The sequence below is a fragment of the Pongo abelii genome, chromosome 13, assembly GCF_028885655.2.
Source record: "Pongo abelii isolate AG06213 chromosome 13, NHGRI_mPonAbe1-v2.0_pri, whole genome shotgun sequence".
NCBI lineage: Eukaryota > Metazoa > Chordata > Mammalia > Primates > Hominidae > Pongo > Pongo abelii.
The window spans coordinates 41,425,013-41,446,017 of NC_071998.2; the positions used below are offsets into that span (position 1 = coordinate 41,425,013).

The following is a 21,005-nucleotide window of genomic DNA, read 5'->3' on the forward strand; positions in this document are numbered from 1 at the left end:
TGGCACGATCATGGCTCACTGCAGCCTCAGCCTCCCAGGCTCAAGCAATCCTCCCACCTCGGCCTCCTGAGTAGTTGGGACCACAGGCATGTGCCACCACACCTGGCTAATTTTAAATTTTTTTGTAGCGATGGGATCTCACTCTATTACCCAGGCTGATCTTAAACAACCGGGTTGACTTTCCCGCCTTGGTCTCCCAAGGTGCTGGGATTATTATACTTTTATTCGTGCTTCCCCCACCCATTTGGAATGTTCTCTTCTCTTTGCCTTTTGATATTCTCCTTAGTCTAAGAATCTTGGCTCAAATTGCTCTTTTAACCAAATAACGTATGCTCCTGGATGTATTATAACTAACAACACATGTACTGATTTGTAGACTTCTACTTTTGTAAGAGTGGTTATTTACATCTTTTATTTAACTTGTACATTTACATATAGTCTCTCCAGCTATCCTGTAAATGATGTGAAATTAGAGGACTTTGTTTTAAATATTCATACTGGGCTAATATGAGCACAGTTGAAAAGCAGGCGGGAACTGTGCTTTGAGCATCCTGGAGAATGAAACAAAGCTTACAAGCTTACATACTGAATTTCTAAGATAGTCATTCCCCCATATATTGCTTAGAACCTGAAAATTCCAAAACTCTCTGGTTTTCAGGGCCATCATTATATATTAATTTTTTTATTTTGTTAATTTCATATATATATATAGTATAAAAAGTGAAAAAAAAGTACAGAGGCTTACACAGAGAAAACAAATGGTCCATTGCTTTTTTTTTTTTTTTTTTGAGACGGTTTCGCTCTGTTGCCCAGGCTGGAGTGCATTGGCCTGATCTCGCCTCACTGCAATCTCCATCTCCTGGGTCCTAGCAATTCTCTTGCCTCAGCCTCCTGAGTAGCTGGGACTACAGGCGGCTGCTACCAAGCCTGGCTAATTTTTGTATTTTTAGTGGAGATGGGGTTTCACCATGTTGGCCAGTCTGATCTCTAACTTCTGACCTCAAGTGATCCACCCACCACGGCCTCCCAAAGTGCTGGGATACAGGCATGAGCCACCGCACCCAGCCAAATTCTCCTTTTTTTCTGTTTACCAGATTCCTTCTTTTTAAATTTTTAAGACAGTGTCTCACTCTGTTGCCCAGGCTGGAGTGCAGTGGCACGCTCAGGACTCACTGTAGCCTCGACCACCCCGGGCTCAGGTGACCCTCCCACCTCAGCCTCTGGAGTAGCTGGGACCATTGGCACGTACCACCACGCCCAACTAATTTTTGTATTTTTTGTAGAGATGGGTTTTGCCATATTGCCCAGGCTGGTCTTGAACTCCTAGGCTCAAACAATCTTCCTGCCTCGGCCTCCCAAAGTGCTGGGATTACAAGCGTGAGCCATCACACCCAGACTTATTTGCCAGATCCTTAAAGGTATTTCTAGCAATAGCTTAGCCCCGTTTTAGAAGTATTTGTTACCTCCTCAGTTTTTCTTTTCTACTCTATCTTTCTCCTGTTTTTCTCTTTCTCCATAAATGATAGTACACAGTATTTACTGTTCTGCATCTTGCCTTTTACTCGTGTTTTGTTTGGAGATGTTGTTTATCTGTACTTACAGTTTTTTTTTCCATTCTTCTTAATGACTACTTAATATTCCATTGGAAAGACTCATAGTAAAATAAAATAGCAAATTCTAGAACTGGGAAGAAGGCAAATATTAGGCAAACAATTAATAATTACAACTAACTATGAAAGGATAAAATGATAGATAGTTGAATTTAAAAAAACAGAGCATTCCCAGAGCTCCTCTTTCCCATGCCAAGTCAAATAGGAGACCCTAAGCACTTAGAAGCCTAAAGATATTACCAGATATTAATTGATGTTTAATTATCAAGAAAGATATGTCCTGCTTAAAACAGGGTAATAGGCAGCACCTTTTCAGAAAATTCTTGTCTAAAATGGTAGAAACCTGGAGAGGCAATGCTGGATATTTGGATGAGCACATATTTTGAAATCAGACCAACTTGGTCTTGAATTCCCAGTTTGACACTTAATATAAGACTTCGGCCAAGTGACTAAACTCTCTTAGCTTCGATTTCCTTATTGGTAAAATGAGAATAATAATACTTATCTCAGAGGACCTGTGAAGAATGAATGAAAAAATATTTTATGTTTTGCATAGTACCTGGCACACAACAGGTGCTCAATAAATATAAAGTTCCATCTCCTTGACTCTGTGCCCTTCCAGAATGATTAATTTCCTAAGAGCTCTGGATGCTGAGATTTTACTGTAATTGTATCTTTTATAAAACTTACAGTGTCTTGTACGTAGTAAGAAGTCCACATTTATGTGTAGATTTATTCTGTAACTCTTAAGAGTCTGGCTTGGTTTTCTTGAAACTTTTCATGAAATTTCTCAAATCTCTGGAAGCGGGTACAAGGACAAATTTTAGGTACCCTGTGAAGATGCCTAACTTGGCCAAATGTGAACATCTCAAGCAGTGGTTGTGCTTGTAAAATTTTAATAATCTGTACTTTCGTAGTATACTTTGTATTTCTTTGCGTGGTGTGATATTTTGTATATTTTAAAAATGGAATAATTTCAGATGTTTTAATATCTGTTAGGTGGAAAGTATAATTCTTTTTCAATTACATGGATTATTATTATTATTTTTTTTTTTTGAGATGGAGTCTCGCTCTGTCGCCCAGGCTGGAATGCAGTGGTGCTATCTATCTTTGCTCACTGCAAGCTCTGCCTCCAGGGTTCACGCCATTCTCCTGCCTCAGCCTCCCAAGTAGCTGGGATTACAGGCGCCTGCCACCACGCCTGGCTAATTTTTTGTATTTTTAGTAGAGACAGGTTTCATCGTGTTAATCCAGGATGGTCTCGATCCCCTGACCTCGTGATCCGCCTGCCTCGGCCTCCCAAAGTGCTGGGATTGCAGGTGTGAGCCACACTGCCCCTGGCCAAATTTTAAGTTTAGGCCAGGCGAGGTTGCTCACGCCTGCAATCCCAGCACTTTGGGAGGCTGAGGAGGGCAGATCATTTGAGGCCAAGAGTTCGAGACCAGTCTGCCAACATGGTGAAACCCTGTCTCTACTAAAAATAGAAAAATTAGCCGGGCGTGGTGGCACATGGTTGTAATCCCAGCAACTCTGGAGGCTGAGGCTCGAGAATCCCTGGAACCCAGGAGGCAGAGGTTGCAGTTAGCAGAGATTGGACAATGGCACTCCAGCCTTGGTGACAGCAAGACCCTGTCTCAAAAAGCAAACAAAAAACAAAAACGAGTTTAATAAGGTTCATAGGGTTAAATGTGGGGGACTCTGACACTGATTGCAGTCAGGTTCAACATGGCCAATATGAAGTCAACTGGCTTGTAAGTTTCCTAAAAATTTAATAGTCAGTTCTCACAAGTTGCAAAGAGTAAATCTGGTACACTACTAGATTATCAACCTCCTGGGTGACTGCTTTGAGCTCCGGTGTAAACACAGTTAGGAGAACCAATTCATGAAATATGGTCCAGGCTTTGCTACCAGTTTATTCTTTGACTTTGCCTCAGTTTCCTTGATTGTATAGTAAAGCAATGGGATTAGATCTGTTTCCTAAAATTTTTTTGGTATGACCTTACAATTCTGTGTGTGTCAGGCTGCAGAAGCCAAGGGGCCCAGGCTTTATACTACTTGTCTCATATATTCACAATATCAATATTTTTTTCTTTTCAAAAAAGGTCTCCCCTAGTTAAAGCAAATATATTTGAGAACCACTGTTACTGAAAAAGTAGCTGTCTCAAAGCCCATGTCTGTACTTGCAGCAGGGCCCCTGATACAGTCACATGTAATGGGTTTACTTATTCCTTATATATATACTACAATAAACAATCTAGGGTTTAGGAAAACGCAAAAGTAATGGAATGCAATTCAGTGTTATTTTTATCAGAGACAGGCATAATAGAAAACATTTTGGTACTTGATACTTTATTTAAGTATGACTTTCATTTATGTGTGAATGAACTCTCCATATATGCTAATGGATGCTTGTAGGCCAGGCATCATGAACTTAGATGGCAATAGTGGCCAGGCAAGTAAAGGAATTGCAAGAACCTGGTAGGGTATAAAATGAAAGTACGTGCTGCAGGGAGTAGTTTCTACTCCTCCCTTGCTGATTGTTGTCAGGAAGGAACATACGTTTCTGTTACCATATCTTTAATTCTTTAATGCCTCACCTTTTGCCTCTCCCTGCCCATTCCCTCAGCAGCTGAATATCCATATTTTAATTTAAAATTTCTTGTGTTTTACATGTTGGTCATTAATTAAACATATGCACACTCATACACACTCACTTAGGAGGAGCCAAGCAAAACACATCTGAAGCCAAACTTGGCCTGTGGTCTTCTACTTTGAAATTTCTTTTCACACACATACCTACGCAGCAACTGATATTTTAGTACTTGTATGCTAGGCGCTTGGCTACCCCTTTTGCACTAATAAAAATGTTTAACCTTCACAACAATTCTGTGAACAGGTACTTTTATTTCCACTTTAGAGATGAACTTTGGATAAGTAACTTGCCAAGATCGCACAATTAGTAAAATGTTCTGCAGTTATTCAAACCCAAGAAATTGCGCTGCAGAACTCTGACACTTAACCACTTGGCAAAATTGATTTCCTGGATATGTTTCTTCTATAGATGCTCTAAGCACACACACAAAATGTAAATAACACTATAAAGGATAAAGAGAAATTGTTTCCTGTTAGTTCTTTCATGTACATGTATTTGCATATGTGGGCATGATGTGATAAAGCACTGAAATGCTATAAGCTTTCACATTTTACACAGTTCTTCTGATAAAGCTCAGTGAGACCAGTGTAAAAATTTCACAGGGAGTTTGTATTTCTCCTTGCCACAAACTAGATATCCTGAGCTTTGGGGCCAACGTTGTCTGTGTCCAAGGGCAAAAGTTCTCTTTCTTCTCATTGTCATATTTAAACCCCACCCATGGAAATGCTCCAAGTCCTGAGTGATGATCACTTCCTCTGGGCAAGGGTATGAAGAATAAAAGTAAATCTAGCAGGAGGAGTAAATCCCAGAAGACAGAGATAAGTACTTGAGGTCAGAGACTACGTCTTTTATAGTTTGTCTACATACCAAACTCATTAATATGAATAATCATCTTAGCAGTAGTGGTTGTAGTAGCAAAACTAATACAAGAAACCAGTCTTCTCCTATATTTTTACATTAGCATTCATTATTTGTAGGATTTGGGAGGTCTTTTTGAGAAAGTGATGTGAAACTAAGTCTCTCCCACGTTTTTCCTTTAGTTCCACTTTTTCATACTGACATAAAATATTTTTCAACCTTAAAAACTGCAGTCTGGGCCAGGCGCGGTGGCTCACGCCTGTAATCCCAGCACTTTGGGAGGCCGAGGCAGGTGGATCACAAGGTCAGGGGATCGAGACCATCCTGGCTAACACGGTGAAAACCCATCTCTACTAAAAATATAAAAAAAATTAGCCGGGCGTGGTGGCAGGCGCCTGTAGTCCCAGCTACTCAGGAGGCTGAGGTAGGAGAATGGCATGAACCCAGGAGGCGGAGCTTGCAGTGAGCAGAGATCGCACCACTGCACTCCAGCCTGGGTGACAGAGCGAGACTCCGTCTCCAAACAAACAAACAAACAAACAAACTGCAGTCTGTAGGAATAAAAGTATAAGATGGTAGGGGAAAAAAACCGAGAATAGTGTGAACAAAATCTATGTATTTATCCATTTAGGTTTTTCCCCTGGGGTATTTTGGAATACCCTTTGACACCATAAGCCTCTTTATGGTTTACGCACTTGGTATGGAATGAGGGAGAAAAAAGGAGCCAGTCCATCTGGCAGTATTCCTCTCAACACCCTATACCCATCATGTGAATGGAAAGAACCCCAAACCTTCATTTTCAGAACTGTATCTCAGCCTCTGGCTCCTGAAGAAAACCAGTGTGGTTCAGATGTGGGATGGGAAGAGTGGTTTGCATTGGCATCAGCCCTGCGGGTGCTTTGGGGCTGGAGCACACACAGCTGTGGGTTACAGATGCTTGCTCTCCGGTATTAATGTGGCCAACATGTGAAACCATGACACCCACAATACTACACAAAGGTCCACGCCTCTGATAGTTTGAGAAATAACTCCTTTTGAAGAAATTCCTTTTTGAAGGGCTGGAATACATTCTAGAATGGAAAGTCCTCTTTCAGAGGGGTAGAACCAGGAAAGAGATGCCTTATAATGTTGGACAGAGCACAGGGTGTCTGTAGGCTTAGGAGCTTTAACCAAACATGGGAAAAAAAAGTAAAAAGTCTGCTCTAAACCTTAGATTAATAAATTTGAAATTCTGTGCTATGCATGTAGCAGAAAGCTTGTACACTCAAGTCATCGTGTAGTTTCTTTGGAGATGTCAAATGCAAACCATTGTTGGTGGTTGTCATCTGGCCTGACTCAGGGTGTGTTAGAAATGTTTCCACCGATTTTTATTTCCCTGAGCTGTCTCCAAGGATGGTAGAACCAGAGGAATCTATACACAAGAGAAAAGAAATGAGCATGGGTTCTTTGTAATTTAATAAACTAGGACTCTTTTCAGGGTGTGGGGATTTTGTCCTTTCTCACTCATGATGCCCATGCTTCCTTCTGACAGTACACTTGAGAGAGCTATTTCCATCCCCCATTCAGTTAGTGAGACAGTTTTCTCATTCAGGTACAATTTGCAGTGAAATAGTAGCTTATAAGTATCCAGAAGTTAGTTTATTGACTCTTATTGCACTTCTGAGCACCTAATAAATAATTTATTAGTCTGATGGATATGTGGCTACCTAACTATGGGGCATGAAATATGCACTGTTTTTCTAATATACTGTAGGGAGACCTGTTTATAAAGTATTTAGTATTGGTTTTATAATGCACTGTTGACAACAGGAGACCACGAAGCTCAAAGATCAATCTCATTTTGGCCCACAGTATTAATGCTGCTTGATAAAGCTCTATGACAGGTCACTTAGATAGTGGTCTTCACAGAAAGGACTCTGTTAGGAAGGCAGGCTGTAGGGGCTGCCAGTACAGTAGATGAATATCTTTGTCTGTGTCCCTAAGGTGACTCTGGCGGTTGCTAATGTTGGCCAGGTGATGGAACCCATCATTTCACTGCTCTCCAGAGGGATTCTGGACTAGAAGTGCTGAGTTCTGCTAATGCACACCTTGCTAATTGGACAGAAAGCTGGTGTGACTTTGGACCACAACTGCAGTTCTGGAGACAGAAATCAGGCAATAAGGAGTGGAACTTGGCTCTCTTCAGCTTTGTCTTATGTTTATTAATGAAGTGAAATTATTCCACATCTTTTATGCCTTTGTTCAAATCACATAGGTGACGTAGCATAAAGTATTTTGATTTTTGTTGGCTTTGGGGAATTTCCTAGCCAGAAATAAATTCATAGACATTAGAACACTACATACTAAACACTTCGAATTTGGGAAAACCTAAACAAAGACTAAGTAATTTCATCTAAAATCAATTCTCAGTGTTTTACTCTTATTTTCTTCATAAGAACTATATACTATGAGAATGCTGCATAATGACAATGATTTATAACATACTGTTGCCCATCAAGGTATATGTGTTGTTGTCATTTTGTTTTTTTTTTTTCTGAGATGGAGCCTCACTCTGTCACCCAGGCTGGAGTGCAGTGGCGTGATCTCAGCTCACTGCAACCTCCACCTCCCGAATTCAAGCGATTCTTGTGCTCAGCCTCCCAAGTAGCTGGAACTACAGGTGTGTACCACCACACCTGGCTAATTTTTGTATTTTCAGTAGAGATGGGGTTTCACCACGTTGGCCAGGCTGGTCTTGAACTCCTGACCTCGGGTGATCCACCTGCCTTGTCCTCCCAAAGTGCTGGGATTACAGGCGTGAGCCACCACACCTGGCATGGTGTATGTTTTAGAGCAAGGTATTTTTCTCTTTGTGTCGAGAACTCCTTGCTGGTTCTAAGTATTTCACTTCCCAAACTAGGAACTCTGAGCTATACTTTCTTGGACCCAGTCAGCTTGTTTATTATTTCTCACGCTTTTGTGGGAACCCAGACTGAGTTCTACTGTTTGCCATTTCTGTTACTCATTTCTTACTGATTCAGAGTTTCATTTTTTTTTTTTTTTTTGAGATGGAGTTTCGTTGTTGTTGCCCAGGCTGGAGTGCAGTGGCGTGATCTCGGCTCACCGCAACCTCCGCCTCCCAGGTTCAAGCAATTCTCCTGCTTCAGCCTTCTGAGTAGTTGGGATTACAGGCATGCACCACCATACCCAGCTAATTTTGTATTTTTAGTAGAAACGGGGTTTCTCCATGTTGGTCAGGCTTGTCTCGAACTCCTGACCTCAGGTGATCGCCCACTTCAGCCTCCCAAAGTGCTGGGATTATAGCAGAGTTTCATTTTACCCTTTCCAGTTGGACCTAATGTTTTCTTCCTTCTAGTACTCCTCGATTCCTTCCTATCAGGTCTCCCTTAGCAGATAGCCCCATGTTTAACTTTTCTCAGATGATTATTTTGTTCATGTAGCTGTTGTTTATTGAGCACCCTGTTAGACCCTGAATTAGCAAAGATAAATTCTTTTTTAAGAAGTGTACAGTTTAGTGGAAGAGACTGGTAATAAATTGGTTTTCTAACATGAGCAGTTTTAATATATGTATTTCTTAACCGCAGATTTTGTTTCTGTATCTCTTACCTTTGGTTTCTGAGGGAAAAAAAGGGTTTCTTTTTTCTCCCTCCAGGGGCACCCTTTTCATTTGTGCTCTTGATCATATTCTCTCCTCGGACCCTTTCATACCATTTTCCCTCTGGCTTAGATCTTCAATATCCTTTTCTCTGTTGGCTTCATCCCTTTTGCCTGTGATAGTCTCTTTTTTCCCTGTAGTGAAAAACAAACTGCCAACTTATGAACACAACCTGGCCGAGCTCCTCTAACTTTTCAGATCACATTTCTCTTACTTGTTTTCTTTGCAGAATTTCTCCAAAGAATGTTTTATCTTTTCTGCCTCTTTGTCTTCACAATTTGCTTACTTCTTAACTCCTCTGCAATATGGATTCTGTATACCTATCAATCTACAAAGACATTCACTCTTATGACACAAAGCCTAATAAAATATTTTAGCCACAAATATACATGAATGGTATGTTGAACACTCATTGACCCGAGTTTAGGAACTAATAATGTACAAACACATCTGAAGACTAGAGTTACCATTTAAATTATACTGTGTCAGTCACTGTCAATCTCCCTATCTGCCTTTCCCCATTTTCCATCCTTAAGCACTATTCTGATTTTGGTATTTATTATTCCCATGCCTTTTGGTTTGCTCTTACTGTATTTGCCTCTACTTACTATTTCACTTGGTTATAACCATACCCTAAATATAAGTCTTGTTGTTCTAGATCATTTAAAACTCTCAAGCATCCTATCTTCTGTCAACTGTTTTCCCTTATCATGTGGAACGTTGGACAATCACGATGCTCCTGTTAACGTTGTTCCTTCTGTCTTTTCCCCTAATAACCATGGATATCCCCTGAGATACTAACCTTGGCCACTTGTTTTATCTCTTGTTTCAGGTCTGTGTAGATGGCTGCTGGATGTGATAACTTCAGTATCAATCTGTTTTCTAACATTTCCAGTTGCCTGGTTATCTGCATGATCTGCTGTTCCCCCCATACTAAACTTGCTATATATTCTCACAAACGAGTTCATCCCCCTTTCTGTTGATAATGCTACCACTTTCCTGTGCTCTGACTATTAGAACTTTAGTGTCCTTGTTGACACTTCTCATTTGTTACAGTCATTCTGGTCCCCGTGATTTTATCTTCACAGTATCTTCTGTATCTTGTCCTTTTTTTTTTTCTCCAGCCGTATTGCCAGTAATTTACCCAGATTATTGATTGATTGATTGAGATGGAGTTTTGCTCTTGTTGCCCAGGCTGGAGTGCAATGGCACAATCTCCGCTCACTGCAGCCTCTGCGTCTTGGGTTCAAGTGATTCCTCTGCCTCAGCTTCCCAAGTAGTTGGGACTACAGGCATGCACCACTACACCTGGCTAACTTTTTTTGTATTTTTAGTAGAGACGGGGTTTCACCATTTTGGCCAGGATGGTCTCAAACTCCTGACCTCAGATGATCTGCCTGCCTCGGCCTTCCACAGTTTTGGGATTACAGGCGTGAGCCACCGTGCCCGGCCTAGTTTAATGTCTTCCTAATTGGACCCTGCTTTTGTCTTTTCACACTTCAGTCCATCTGTCATACTGTTGCCAGATAAATCTTCTTGGAGCAAAATAATGATCAGATGTTACTGCTGTTGAGAGGCTTTTGGTAGTTTGGACTGTTGGTAGATAACAGGCTAAATAGCAACTCTTCGTAGTGGAGTATAGGGCCCTTACTTTTATAATAGTTCCTATCAACCACTGCATCCATTTCATTGATTGTTCTTCTATGTACATCTTCCCTTATGTTCCAGTCAAACTGTATTACTTCTCTAGGAATATAATCAACGCTCAGTGTGAGAGTGCCTCGGTGTAGAAGCTTTTTTTTTTTTTTTTTTTTTTTTTTAAAAACCATACTGGCTGGAAGGGATCTCTTAAGTTGTATGGAATTCTGCTCTTGTTTCTTTTCCTATTCTGTTTTTGTTAAGGTTGTTTTGTTCATGGCTTATCTCCTGTACTAGACTGTAAACTTGTGAGCAAGGAGTATGTCTTAACTTTCGTGTTCTCCACAGCTTCTTGTACTTGGCAAGGGAGCACGGCGGGGGGCTGGGGCGGGTGGATGGGGGGAGTGATTAGTATTCCCTAACAGCAGTTAAAAGTGTCATATTAAGTGGAAGAAAAGGGAGTAAGAAATTGAGCTAGGCAGGTCAAAAGTGTATCCATTATCAATCAGCAAATTATTCAGTTATTCCCACTTTGTTACTTTAGTTCTCACCAAAGTTTACTTAGCTGTTGGCTACTATCAGCCTTAGAAACTATTAACTCTTAAAAAATGTGTTTAGTTGGTCATTGGTGTGTTATATTTGCAATTTCTTAAAAAAAAAGTTTTGATGTACTCAGTGCTTTTAAGTAATACTGTTTGGGCATATGTAATTTCCTTTCCCAATCTCTCAATAGGCACACCTTGGGCCCACCCCACCTCCACATAGCCTTAATTACAAATCAGAGGACAGGCTTAGTGAGCAAGACTGGCCAGCATATTTCAAGGTCCCATGTTGTGGGGTTGATACATCTCAAATTGAGGTATGTTGGTTTTTTTTTTCCCCTTTAAGTTACTTGGACACACCTGCATGCTTTGATTACCTAGTTAAGATATATCTCTCACCTATTCCTTCTGCCACTCTTTTACTGTCTTTCATACTCATCCTCATTCTGTGAAACTCAGGTATTTATTTGCTTCCTAACACTTCTTGCCTCTGAAGAAATCATTGAAAGTAGATTTAATGATGGTTATTTGAATGATTTTGAATGTGATAAAGTATCTGCCTTCTATTGTTTCTCTCCCTACCTGCACTTACTTCTCTTTTCCTTTTTCTATTCTTTCTTTCCTATTGTTCTAGGGCTAGTTTATTGTTATCACTATTTTTAATAATAATACTATATTAATAGTGTTAGTAGTAAACTTTTAAAACTGAAGTTTAACATACTTACAGAAAAGTGCACAAATAAAAGTGTACAGCCTGATAAATTTTACACAGTGAATATACCCAGGACCACAAACTAGATGGAGATACATAACACTACCTGAACCCCAAAAGTGTCCCTTAGCCCAGCCACTATTCTCCATCAAAGGCAATCACTATGCAGATCTTCTAAGGGACCTGTTAAGTCTTCGTATTTTTAACTTGCCATTAATAGGTTTCTGGCATCTTTTGGGTTTCTTAATTTGGAACAATCTCTAAGTTCATGAACATTTGTTCTGTTTCAACATTTTTCGATTTAAATATGTATGTATATAAATAGTCTCTATCAAGGCCAGTAGATTGCTTGAGAGTAGGAGTTCCCAGACTTGCCTGGGCAACACAGCGAGACCCCATCTTTAAAAAAAAAAAAAGCCAGGCGCGGTGGCTCACGCCTGTAATCCCAGCACTTTGGGAGGCTGAAGTGGGTGGATCACGAGGTCAGGAAATCAAGATCATTTTGGCTAACATGGTGAAACCCCGTCTCTACTAAAAATACAAAAAATTAGCAGGGTGTGGTGGCGGGCGCCTGTAGTCTCAGCTACTTGGGAGGCTGAGGCAGGAGAATGGCGTGAGCCTGGGAGGCGGAGCTTGCAGTGAGCCAAGATTGCGCCACTGCACTCCAGCCTGGGCAACATAGCGAGACTGTCTTAAAAAAAAAAAAAAAAAAAAAAAAAAAAAAAAAAAAAGCTAGGTGTAGTGGCTGAGGTGGGAGGGTTGCTTGAGGCCAGGAGTTTGAGGTTCCAGTGAGCAATGATTGTGCACTGCACTCTAGCCTGGGCGATAGAGCAAGATCGTATCTCTTAAAAAATAATAGGCCGAGCTGGGCATGGTGGCTCTTGCCTGTAATCCCAGCACTTTGGGAGACTGAGGCAGGTGGATCTCCTGAAGTTGGGAGTTCGAGACCAGTCTCACCAACATGGAGAAACCTTGTCTCTACTAAAAATACAAAATTAGCCGGGCATGGAGGTGCATGCCTGTAATCTCAGCTACTCAGGAGGCTGGGGCAGGAGAATTGCTTGAATCTGGGAGGCGGAGGTTGTGTTGAACCGAGATGGTGCCGTTGCACTCCAGCCTGCACAACAAGAGTGAAAGAGCTAGGCAGGCCGAAAGTGTATCCATTATGCATCTCAAAAAGAAAAAAAAATAATAGGTTGGGCCCAGTGGCTCATACCTGTAATCCCAGCACTTTGGGAGGCTGAGAGAGGTAGATCACGAGGTCAGGAGTTCGAGACTAGCCTGACCAATATGTTGAAACCCCGGCTCTATTAAAAATACAAAAATTACCCAGGCGTGGTGGTGTGCACCTGTAATCTCAGCTACTGAGGAGGCTGAGGTAGGAGAATCGCTTGAATCTGAGAGGCGGAGATTGCAGTGAGCCAAGATTGCACCACTGCACTCCAGCCTGGGTGACAAAGCAAGACTCTGTCTCAAAAAAAAAAAAAGAAATAATCATCATAATAAACAATAATAATAATAATAATAAATAGTCTCTGTTTCTATAAAAATTTTTGAAACTTTAAGTTTACTGGGATTTTATTTTTTAAGTTTATTTGTTAGGTTTGTAAATTGCATATGAAGGAGTATCATTTTTAGTGTTGCTTTTTCCTGTGTAATTCTAAAGGCAGTGTTGAGTTTTTCAATAATTTTGTAAGGTACTGAGCTCTGCCTTGCAATATGGTTTTCTTTTTTCTTTCTTTTTTTTTTTTTGGAAACAGAGTGGAGTGCAGTGGCGGGATCTTGGGTCACTGCAAGCTCTGCCTCCCAGGTTCAAGTGATTCTCCTGCCTCAGCCTCCCAAGTAGCTGGGATTACAGGCATGCACCACCATGCTTGGCTAATTTTTGTATTTTTAGTAGAGATGGGATTTTGCCATGTTGGCCATACTGGTCTTAAACTCCTGTCCTCAAGTGATCCACCCGCCTTGGCCTCCCAAAGTGCTGGGATTACAGGTGTGAGCCACCACGCCTGGCCTGCAACATGATTTTCTTGGATGTTGGTGGTGAATCTCAATCTTCTTTTCTGACAGTAATTTAAACCATTATTATGACACCTTTACTGAGGCTGCAAGCTTCTTGGTCCACAGACTTTAGAAGGAAGTAAATAAAGAAATTAACATTATCTTGGCTGGGCATGGTGGCTCACGCCTGTAATCCCAGCACTTTGGGAGGCAAGGCGGGCAGATCACTTGAGGCCAGGAGTTCAAGACCAGCCTGGCCTGGTCAGGGTTTGGTGAAACCCCGTCTCTACCAAAAAATACAAAAATTAGCTGGGGGTGGTGATGCACGCCTGTAATCCCAGCTACTGGGTAGGCTGAGGCAGGAGAATTGCTTGAACCCAGGAGGTGGAGCTTGCAGTAACCCGAGATCACGGCACTGCACTCCAGCCTAGAAGACAGAGTGAGATCCTGTCTCAAAACAAAAACAAAAAACAAAGAAATTAACATTACCTTTATAATTCTTGCAACTTTCATGTTCATGTTAATTTCCCGTTGTGTGTGCCCCCAGCCTGTTTTTTTTTTTTTTTTTTTTTAAATTCATGTAAGTAAAGCCATCACTGGTTCTTTCCTTCTAGATTTTCTCATAAAACATTGAATATAGGTTTGGTAAAAAGAAGCCACTGTTACTGTTTGGACTTGAGAGAAGATTAATAAAGTCACTTTTCTTTTTTTAAACCAAAACAAGGTAGGTAAAATGTTTGACCTTTTGTAGGCACAATATTCATGCTGACCTCAGCTGCTTTTATTATCCGCAAATATCTTAAGTCTATGGATTCATCATTTCCCTAACATTTTGTAAACTACCTCATCTACCATACCCTACTCAAATCCTTTTATTTTAAAATTTTTGCAGTGCATCAAGGGATTATGGCTTTTGGATATTTCCTTGATGTGTTTCTATGAAACTGAGCCCCTGATTAGGCTGTCAGCAGATACTGTATTACATTGATTGTTTCAGTTGGTATAGACACACGTGTCAGCTAGAGCAGTTTCTCCCTTTTGCTGAGAAGGGTGAAGCTTTTAGATAATATTTAGTTATGGAGGATGTTTGTGCCACTGTTTAAAGTGATTTGACCCTGGGTCCTGCTCCAACCTTATGTTAGAAGGCCTATTTTCCTCTATTGGTCTAAGGGCATGTAATGAAGTCTTCAGTACACAAGCTTTCTCCCTCCCTGTAGGTGAGTGGTTATTATTTTTTCTTTTGTCACGGGCTTGGATATCATGTTCTTATGTGTAAACACTGGACCATATAGTACTCACAATACTTTGGCAAAAACCAGCTGAAAACTGAAGGCATGCCTTCATGTCTTATTTCCAACTTGGACCATGATCTTGCCCCTTGAAATCTTCGGGCTGTTTTGATGAAGCCTTCTGTATGTTGAAATGCCCAGTCAAGGTGGCCAGAACCATCTGGAGAAGGTAGAGTTGTAAATATGAAGTAACATGTATAATTCTAATGGACCCTTATAATGAGAGAGGGGCCAGTGATTGAGGCTGGCAATCAGAGATGACACAAGCTTTTTCCTTCCTATTTGAATCTGTAAAGACCCTTAAGAGCACTTTGAATTTGTTCGTCTATAAGCTGTTAACCCAAGTTCATGTCCTAGGTTTTTAAGAGAATAAGCAATAGAATATAGGTGTTTCCAAAGAGGAAGACGTATAGAAGCAGATAGGTGTATAGTTCATTCATTCACATATAGGCACTAGGTTAGATCCAGTAGTTGGCATGCCTGCATCAACATGTTAATCGGAATTAAAGGCTGCTACATTTAGGCTTGGCTAGATCATCTATAAGTTGTAACCCAAAAGAGAATTGTTAACTAGGAAAGTAGCTGTCCAGGTTCCTTAAAGTTTAAATACAGGGATCCAACTAGTATTCTCCAAAATTTTTCAGGAATATCAGACTTTACTGCTGTGGAACACTTGGCTGTTTTAAGAGGAGTGTTTCATCTCTCATAAGGATGGTAATGAAAGGAAATTAGGAGCCAGTGGGAGAGTGCAGGGACTTAGGTGTAAAGGATGGGTGAATCTTTTTTTTTTTTTTAGATGGAGTTTCGCTCTTTTTGCCCAGGCTGGAGTGCAGTGGCGTGATCTCAGCTCACTGCAACTTCCACCTCCCAAGTTCAACCGATTCTTTTGCCTCAGCCTCCTGAGTAGCTGGGATTACCGGTGCCTGCCACCACGCCTGGCTAATGATAGGTGAATCTTAATTGTGAAGATGAGTACCTTTATGAGTAGAGATGGCTTCATATCAGAACTTTATCTTACAAGCTACTCTTTACTCTTCCTCTTTCTCCCCACTCCATGCCAATAGAGTTAATGTAAGCATAGTAGAGTAATATTTCATCTTTGTGCGTGTAGTTTTTTTTTTGGGTGGGAGGAGGTGAACTTTTTACTGTCTTTCCATCAATTTACATATGTGAGTCCAGGGAAAACAGGCAGCTTAAATTACGATATAATTTTTTACAAAGGGAAAAACCTGAACTGAAATTATTGTTTTACTTCTTTTCTATTCATTTCTTTACAGTGAGTCAAAAATTTTTTCCCCTTAACTTCACATAGAAAATGAAACTTTACACAATAAAGTAGGATGGCAGGTTTCACAAGGGAAAAAAGTTGCTGTCAACTTCTTTCCTCAGGAATATGGAAATTTGGGTGGATTATCTGTTCAGAAGAGGTTTCCTTTATTACTTCTTTTTTCACTTAAGACATCTGTTAACATTTCACACAGCCCAACAGATGTTGGAAAGCAAGTCCCATACTTTGCTCTCAAGAAAAATGACATTTCCTCAGTTGGTTCCCCCACTTCTGTGACTGAGTCCAGCCTGCTGCATAATTTGCATATATTAAGTTATATACCTTAATGCCATATGAATTTGTATCTTCAGCATTATTTTTTATATGGTAAAGTCTGATTTGATTAGAAACTAGTTTACATGTTGCTGTAGAATTAAGAGAGGGCAAAACATTTTAAAACTCTACTTCGAGAATGGCAACCTGATTCCACATATAAGATTGGATAGCCAGTTTTTCACATTTTTTTCTATAAAATAAATGAATTACAAAAGCTTGAGTTGTTTCGCCATAAGGAAGTGCTGATTGTCATGCGATGTGGAGCGTCGTTTTTATTATTTTGGCAAGAACAGGGACAGTTTTGTCTTGACAAACCATTAGATGAATACCAGCGTGTGTCACATGAAAAACCACTGATCTTTAACCCAGCTCTGTACTTAACCAAGCCTTGAAAATGAATAGTGAATAAAAGAAGAGCAAAGGCAGAGCACATTACAGATTATAGAATCTGTTAACAGTTGCTGAACTCAACCCAGGGAATTACAGGTATTGTTCTGTGAACCAGGAGAAGTTCTAGAGATGCTTGTTAAATTGTATACAAAAACTACACATTTATTTTATATTTGTGCAGGATTTACATTGTTGGAGACAGAAAAAATAAAAATCCTAGAGTACTTTCTCAGTGCAGTAAATGTATGCTTTTATCCTAAAATCATATATATTTACATAGAACTCAATGAGGTTTTTTTTTGCCTGCAGTTACATAACTTATTTTATGAAAGCAATGTGCTTTTAAAGAAATTAAGTAGAAAGAAGAAAATATAGGTTATATCCCCTTCCCCTCAAAGAAAACACCCTACAAACATACATGCAAAACAAAATTCTTTGCTCACTTGTGTTTTCATGTATTCATTGTGGCTGATTTTTTACACCAACATAGGTTTTTTCTTTTCTTTCTTTTTTTTTTTTTTTTACAGGAAATGGAGGGAAAAACCCAAAACCCACCATAATACTCAGGTACTGAAAAGATCAGTAACATTTTAAACAGTTGGTTGTGGGAATTATTGCTTACAGAGCTAACAAGAAAGAACACACTTTTTTACCCTGCTGGTGGAATTGCATTGTGCCTCCCTATAGTCTTGTTATTCCACACTAACTGAAATGCAAATTTTTTGTAACTAATTGGATCTCATTGAGGGTACATGCACAGTGTGTAGTTATATGCAAAAAGGTTTTAAAAAGTAAAATTTTCCTGCAATTACAACTTTTAATTACTATCCAAAACATGGCACCTATAGCACAGGTTTAGAATATATATGTCTGACTTTTTTACAGATTACTCAAAAACATGAGCTATGAAATGCTTAATAAGGTGTCAGCTTGAAAGTTACAGGGAAAATGTTTAATTACGGCAATCTATAAATTGAATTTTACTATAGTTATATGAAAATAAAGATTTCTTTTTAAGTTTAGGATTTAGTGTATTAGAGCCAGTATATGAAAGGCATGTTATAGTGCATTCCTTTTCTTGAAAGATTTTAAACGTTAAAACATCATCAACATCAGAAATCACTTTCAGAGCCATTGTCTTTTTTTTCCCTTCAGTTCTCCAATCTATTTTACCATTGTAAAATGCTTTTGAGTTTCTTACTTTGTGTAAGTATATTTCTACTTATGTGGTGTGGTGTGGGGGGAGGTATTCACATTCACACAATGTCTTTAACTTGGATGCAGTGAAACCTAGTTTGGTGGACTTCATAATTTCCATGGTCCATCTCTCACTATCAGTAAATGTGGGAAAGCCAACAGATGGCCTTTAAGTACTTCTGATTCTTTAACCTGAAATACTCAGAATCAGCAGCAAAAAGCAATTATTGTGGAAGTGATACTTGTCTTCTTCCTTCTAGTTTTAAATAATTTTCGTATAAATGATTCCAGAGAGTTATTCCGTAATTGTCAGACCATGTAGCCAGTGAAAAAAACTCAGAAGACATATTTGTGCCTTGTAGGTGTATTTTTTTATACCTGTGTCTGTAAAACGATACAGATGTCCCACTTGCTAGATAGAAATTATCCTAACGTCAAATGTTCTACACAGTATGTTATATGTGGAAGTTCAGATCATGTATCTTGGGGATTTATAGAGGGGTCAAATGTTCTTTTCAAATATTTATTTTAAAATGAGTGTTAGAGAAACTTAAAATCTTATTTATTATTGAGTCTGGATTAATTGTTGTCTCTTTTTGTAACAAAGCTTGTCCTCTTTGTAAACTTGTGTTACACAGTAGTTAAGATTTTGTTTGAGCAAATCCATTTAGCAGGTGCAGTACTGTATATTTATGAAAAAAATATTTTTTAAAACTTAGAAAGATATCCTGCTGTTTTTAAGGCTTGTTTTGTGGCAGTAACATGTTATATTGCAGACCTGTTTCAGCCAGGGCCACCTCAGTCCATGATATCTGAAGGAGCTCAGTTTGCCTATACTGGGTAGCATTTTGTCAGAAGACTGCTGGCTAGGCAGACTAGATTTGGATGTATTAGCTAGTCAGCCTAATAACCCTGTACAGACTGTATTGATTTTCTAGGAGAGAGTTTATGAACTAAATAAACTTGGGGTTGGTGTCTTAATAAACTGCATCTCTCAGTCTGTCACATTTAGTTACGGAGCTGTGCAGTTTAGGGGGAAAAAAGGCTAATTCTGTTACAGATTGTTCACAGCAGGGTCTCCAAATTAGCCCTTTGTTTTGTAATGCCACCTTGCTTGGGCTCGCTTTGAGCACATTTCTCAGTTTTGCCCTAATGAGTTGCAACACTGATAATGTGGCTGATGATCTTTCATTGATTTCACTATCACTTGCTTGTCTGGTAATTGATCCGTTGCTGAGCCTCTAGTTAATTATATCGGCTTTGACATGGCCCGGTCCACGGGGAATTTCAAGTCTTGCAGAATAACAGTTTTAATAAAAGAGTCTATTACTGCAGGTGCTTGCTGCTGCATGCCAGTTGATTTTTGTGTTGTTAGTGTGTGTGTGGGGTGGTGGGGAGGATACCTGGGAAAGAAGAGGACTGCAGGACTGAGAAAAAATGGGGTGGGGGCTAGAAAAAGAGGAAGAGGGAGTAAAGGAGGGGGAGAAAGAGACAAGGAGAGGGCGAATGAGAGGCGAGAGAGAACACACAGGCAAAAACACACAGGCAAAGCGATACAACAGAGCCTGAGTGGAAGGAGGAGAAAGCTTGCTATTGACAGTGTCCTTAAGCCTCCCACAAATAACAGCCATTAGTGGGAAGGTCAGGAGCTGAGCAGGCAGCTTGACTGAGGCACTGAGTGCCACTTCAGAAATCAAGAGGCTAGCAAATTTTAGAGGGAGTTTAAGTGGGTAATAGCTAGCAGTAAAGGTACAGTCACTGTTGACAATTGACTCGTAGGGGATTTTCCTGTCCTCCCCCCAGCAAGAATATTTTTATTGACCACAGGTGGACTTAATATATTTTAAGGCAACAATTCTTTGGGTTCTTGTTTGTTTCCTCTCAGATATTGAATTTGCTTCTTTTGAGACTTTTTTGTGCTTAATGGTGGTGAACTGGAGGGAAGTTTAACAGAAAAGCTTTCAGGAGATGTCGGTTCTAGAGGGGAAGGCACATTTGTGTCAACATAGTGTACGTTTTCTCATCTTTTCTCATTGTCCACTAATGACACAGAGCTGCCATTGAAGCTCTTTTCTGTTTCTTTTGTTGTTCCAGAGAGTAAGGTTTATTGTTATTCTTGAGTTAAGGAGGAGCAAGGAGAGTGGTACATTTGTCCTCGATATTTGTAGGTGGTTGAAGATTAATGTTCCTTACATTTTAAGTTTAGGAAGGATGGCTTTTTCCTGCTGACTACTTTTATGAGATGGCATGAATTTAGCTTTCCATTTTGAAGTTACTGTTTATGTACAGTGCATTTTGTTCAGTGCTGCTTTTCCATAAATAAGGCAGACAAATACTATCTAATAAATAGGTGAATAGTTTTAAGACTTGTTTAATTAAAAATATGACATGTTATCAAGGGTGTATTTAATCAGGCAGGAAAACGTTATAGAATTTTCCAAAGAGATCTTGAATAAAAAATGGAGTTTTTATATTCATTACTTTTTGCCTGAAATGGGACAGGCTTTTTTGTTTATCTTTTTCTTTTCTTACGATTTGAAAGGATATGGCAGATGCTTCATCTAGGAACTTTAACAAAGGATTTTTTTCTACTTTTGAGCTTTAAGAAAAGGTACACTTTTTTCCTTTGCCATTCAGTTTCTCATTAGCTAACAGGCAGTTTAGTAATTAATAGCCTGAGGTACTAGATATTAAATAGTATATATTTATATTTGGCAAATGTTTATTGTGCATCTTCTATGTTATAAAAACTGCTAGGCTTATTTACTTAACTCTTCAGAGTATAAGGTCACATCTCTATGTATGTTATTTAGGAGTTTCTATGTGGTTATAAATAGCCCAGCACATACGATATGAC

General features: G+C 39.6%; 1 protein-coding gene across 22 annotated transcripts in view; it reads left to right on the top strand.

The window, feature by feature from the left end:
* Positions 1-21,005, top strand: part of BNC2 (basonuclin zinc finger protein 2) — a 449,492-nt gene that overhangs the window by 121,995 nt on the left and 306,492 nt on the right. For 10 of the 22 annotated variants that reach the window (XM_063714199.1, XM_063714201.1, XM_024252081.3 and 7 more), the window contains exon 2: positions 11,148-11,273. The exons of 4 other annotated variants lie outside the window; for them this stretch is intronic. In XM_063714199.1, the coding sequence (XP_063570269.1) occupies positions 11,148-11,273 (126 nt within the window). Of the gene's footprint in view, positions 1-11,147; positions 11,274-14,288; positions 14,394-17,478; positions 17,519-21,005 lie in introns of those variants that run through there. 8 more of the 22 variants (XM_024252080.3, XM_063714194.1, XM_063714191.1 and 5 more) reach the window with 3 other exon arrangements.